Below are 1,789 nucleotides of genomic sequence, written 5' to 3' on the forward strand. Positions count from 1 at the left end.
GCTTTCTTTAACCCAACGTCCTCGCCGCGGGCTCCGCTCCTCCGCCATGGCCGATGTGGAAGACAGCGAAGAGCCCTGCGCCTTGTCATCCCACTCCGGGAGCGCAGGCTCCAAGTCGGGAAGCGACAAAATGTTCTCGCTCAAGAAGTGGAACGCGGTGGCCATGTGGAGCTGGGACGTGGAGTGCGATACATGCGCCATCTGCAGGGTCCAGGTGATGGATGCCTGTCTTAGATGTCAAGCTGAAAACAAACAAGAAGATTGTGTTGTAGTTTGGGGAGAGTGTAATCATTCCTTCCACAATTGCTGCATGTCCCTGTGGGTGAAACAGAACAATCGCTGCCCTCTCTGCCAGCAGGACTGGGTGGTCCAAAGAATCGGCAAGTGAGAGCGGTAGAAGGCTTTCTTGGTGCAGCTGTTCCCAGCCCTGGTAGATTTGCTGTCAAGTGCCCAGTGAAGGCTAGAACACTCCAGGGAACTAATTCTTCAGATAGGAGTCGCTGGATCTATGGTTCTTTGGGACTCATCAAAGGCATGGTTTAGCATTTCGACAGTTTTAATTTTCAAGATTCTCTAACAATTAAGAAAATAATTTATTAAAGATGGTCTTTCCTACCTCTGTGGTATGTGTCACACACGCTGCTTTTAAAAGTGCTAAAAAGGAGAGAATCCCAGGTGGAATGAAATTTATAATTTACCTATCTATATACAAGGAACCGCGGAAACAGTTCTATTCACAGGAGAACTTTTTGCATGCTTCTGGTTGATCAGTTAAAAAGAGAGAGAATGTTATAGTGACAAATAAAGTGCAGTATAAAACCTAACTCTTTTTTTTTTTTATAAAGAGAGAGTGAGAGAGGAGAGAGAGCGTGAGAGAGAGAATTTTTAATATTTATTTTTTAGTTCTCGGCGGACACAACATCTTTGTTGGTATGTGGTGCTGAGGATCGAACCCGGGCCGCACGCATGCCAGGCGAGCGCGCTACCGCTTGAGCCACATCCCCAGCCCCTAAAACCTAACTCTTATCCTCAATTTGTTACTAATATTTTTATGGGAAGAAGGGACAATTCATGACATCTTTATTTGATATAATGATAATTTTGATTTTGGACCAGTGAACAGGGTAAATAAAATCTTTCAGGCAAATGGAATTTTAATTGCCTTTGAAGTTATTCTCTTATCTTTGACTCATCAAGAAAACTAGAATCTATATTTATCTCACAGTTAAATCATTGAGTGTTAAAGGACAGAGCTATTTTCTAGTCCAGGTCAGATTATGTTGTTATTGTACATTTTAGACAAAATACTAATGAGGGGGAACTGTTTACCAGTGCAGCATTGGATTAAAAAGTTAATCACACAGTGTTTTAATAAATTATTTATTCTGTTTACTTTGAGTTGTTGCGATTTTGTGTATAGCCTTAAACTTAATAAACTTACTTAAGTAAATAATTTGAAAAAAAAAGACAACTTATAATTTATATGTGTATGTCTGAAAGGCATTTCAACTCAACATGCTCAAAGGTATTATGTTGTGTCTCCCAAACTTCAAGTGCACCTCTTTATTCTGTGGCATTATTGAAGTCATCCTTGGAAAACTCTCTACTTCCTTATTTAGTGCATCATCCAGATCGCCAATTTCACTGTAAAGTCACCCCCAATCTGTTCACTCCAGTCCATCTCCACTTCTGCAATTCTAGTGCAAATTATTAACACTCCACACGTGAGCAATTGCCTTAACTATCAAATTCATCTCCCTTCCACACCATTGCCTGTGTCCAGTTCACC

General features: G+C 41.1%; 1 protein-coding gene across 1 annotated transcript; it reads left to right on the plus strand.

Annotated features, from left to right (window-relative positions):
* On the plus strand, positions 1-783 carry LOC308650103 (RING-box protein 2). The gene has a single exon (XM_081296047.1). The coding sequence runs from the start codon at positions 47-49 to the stop codon at positions 386-388; it is 342 nt and encodes a 113-aa protein (XP_081152173.1). The 5' UTR covers positions 1-46; the 3' UTR covers positions 389-783.
* The last annotated feature ends 1,006 nt before the right edge of the window (positions 784-1,789 follow it).

The sequence above is a fragment of the Spermophilus citellus genome (genome assembly GCF_964194105.1).
Source record: "Spermophilus citellus genome assembly, chromosome: 5".
Classification (NCBI taxonomy): Eukaryota; Metazoa; Chordata; class Mammalia; order Rodentia; family Sciuridae; genus Spermophilus; species Spermophilus citellus.

What these genes read in the sequence shown, in the direction of transcription:
- LOC308650103 (XM_081296047.1), top strand. Translation starts at nt 47, where the DNA reads ATGGCCGATGTGGAAGACAGCGAAGAGCCCTGCGCCTTGTCATCCCAC.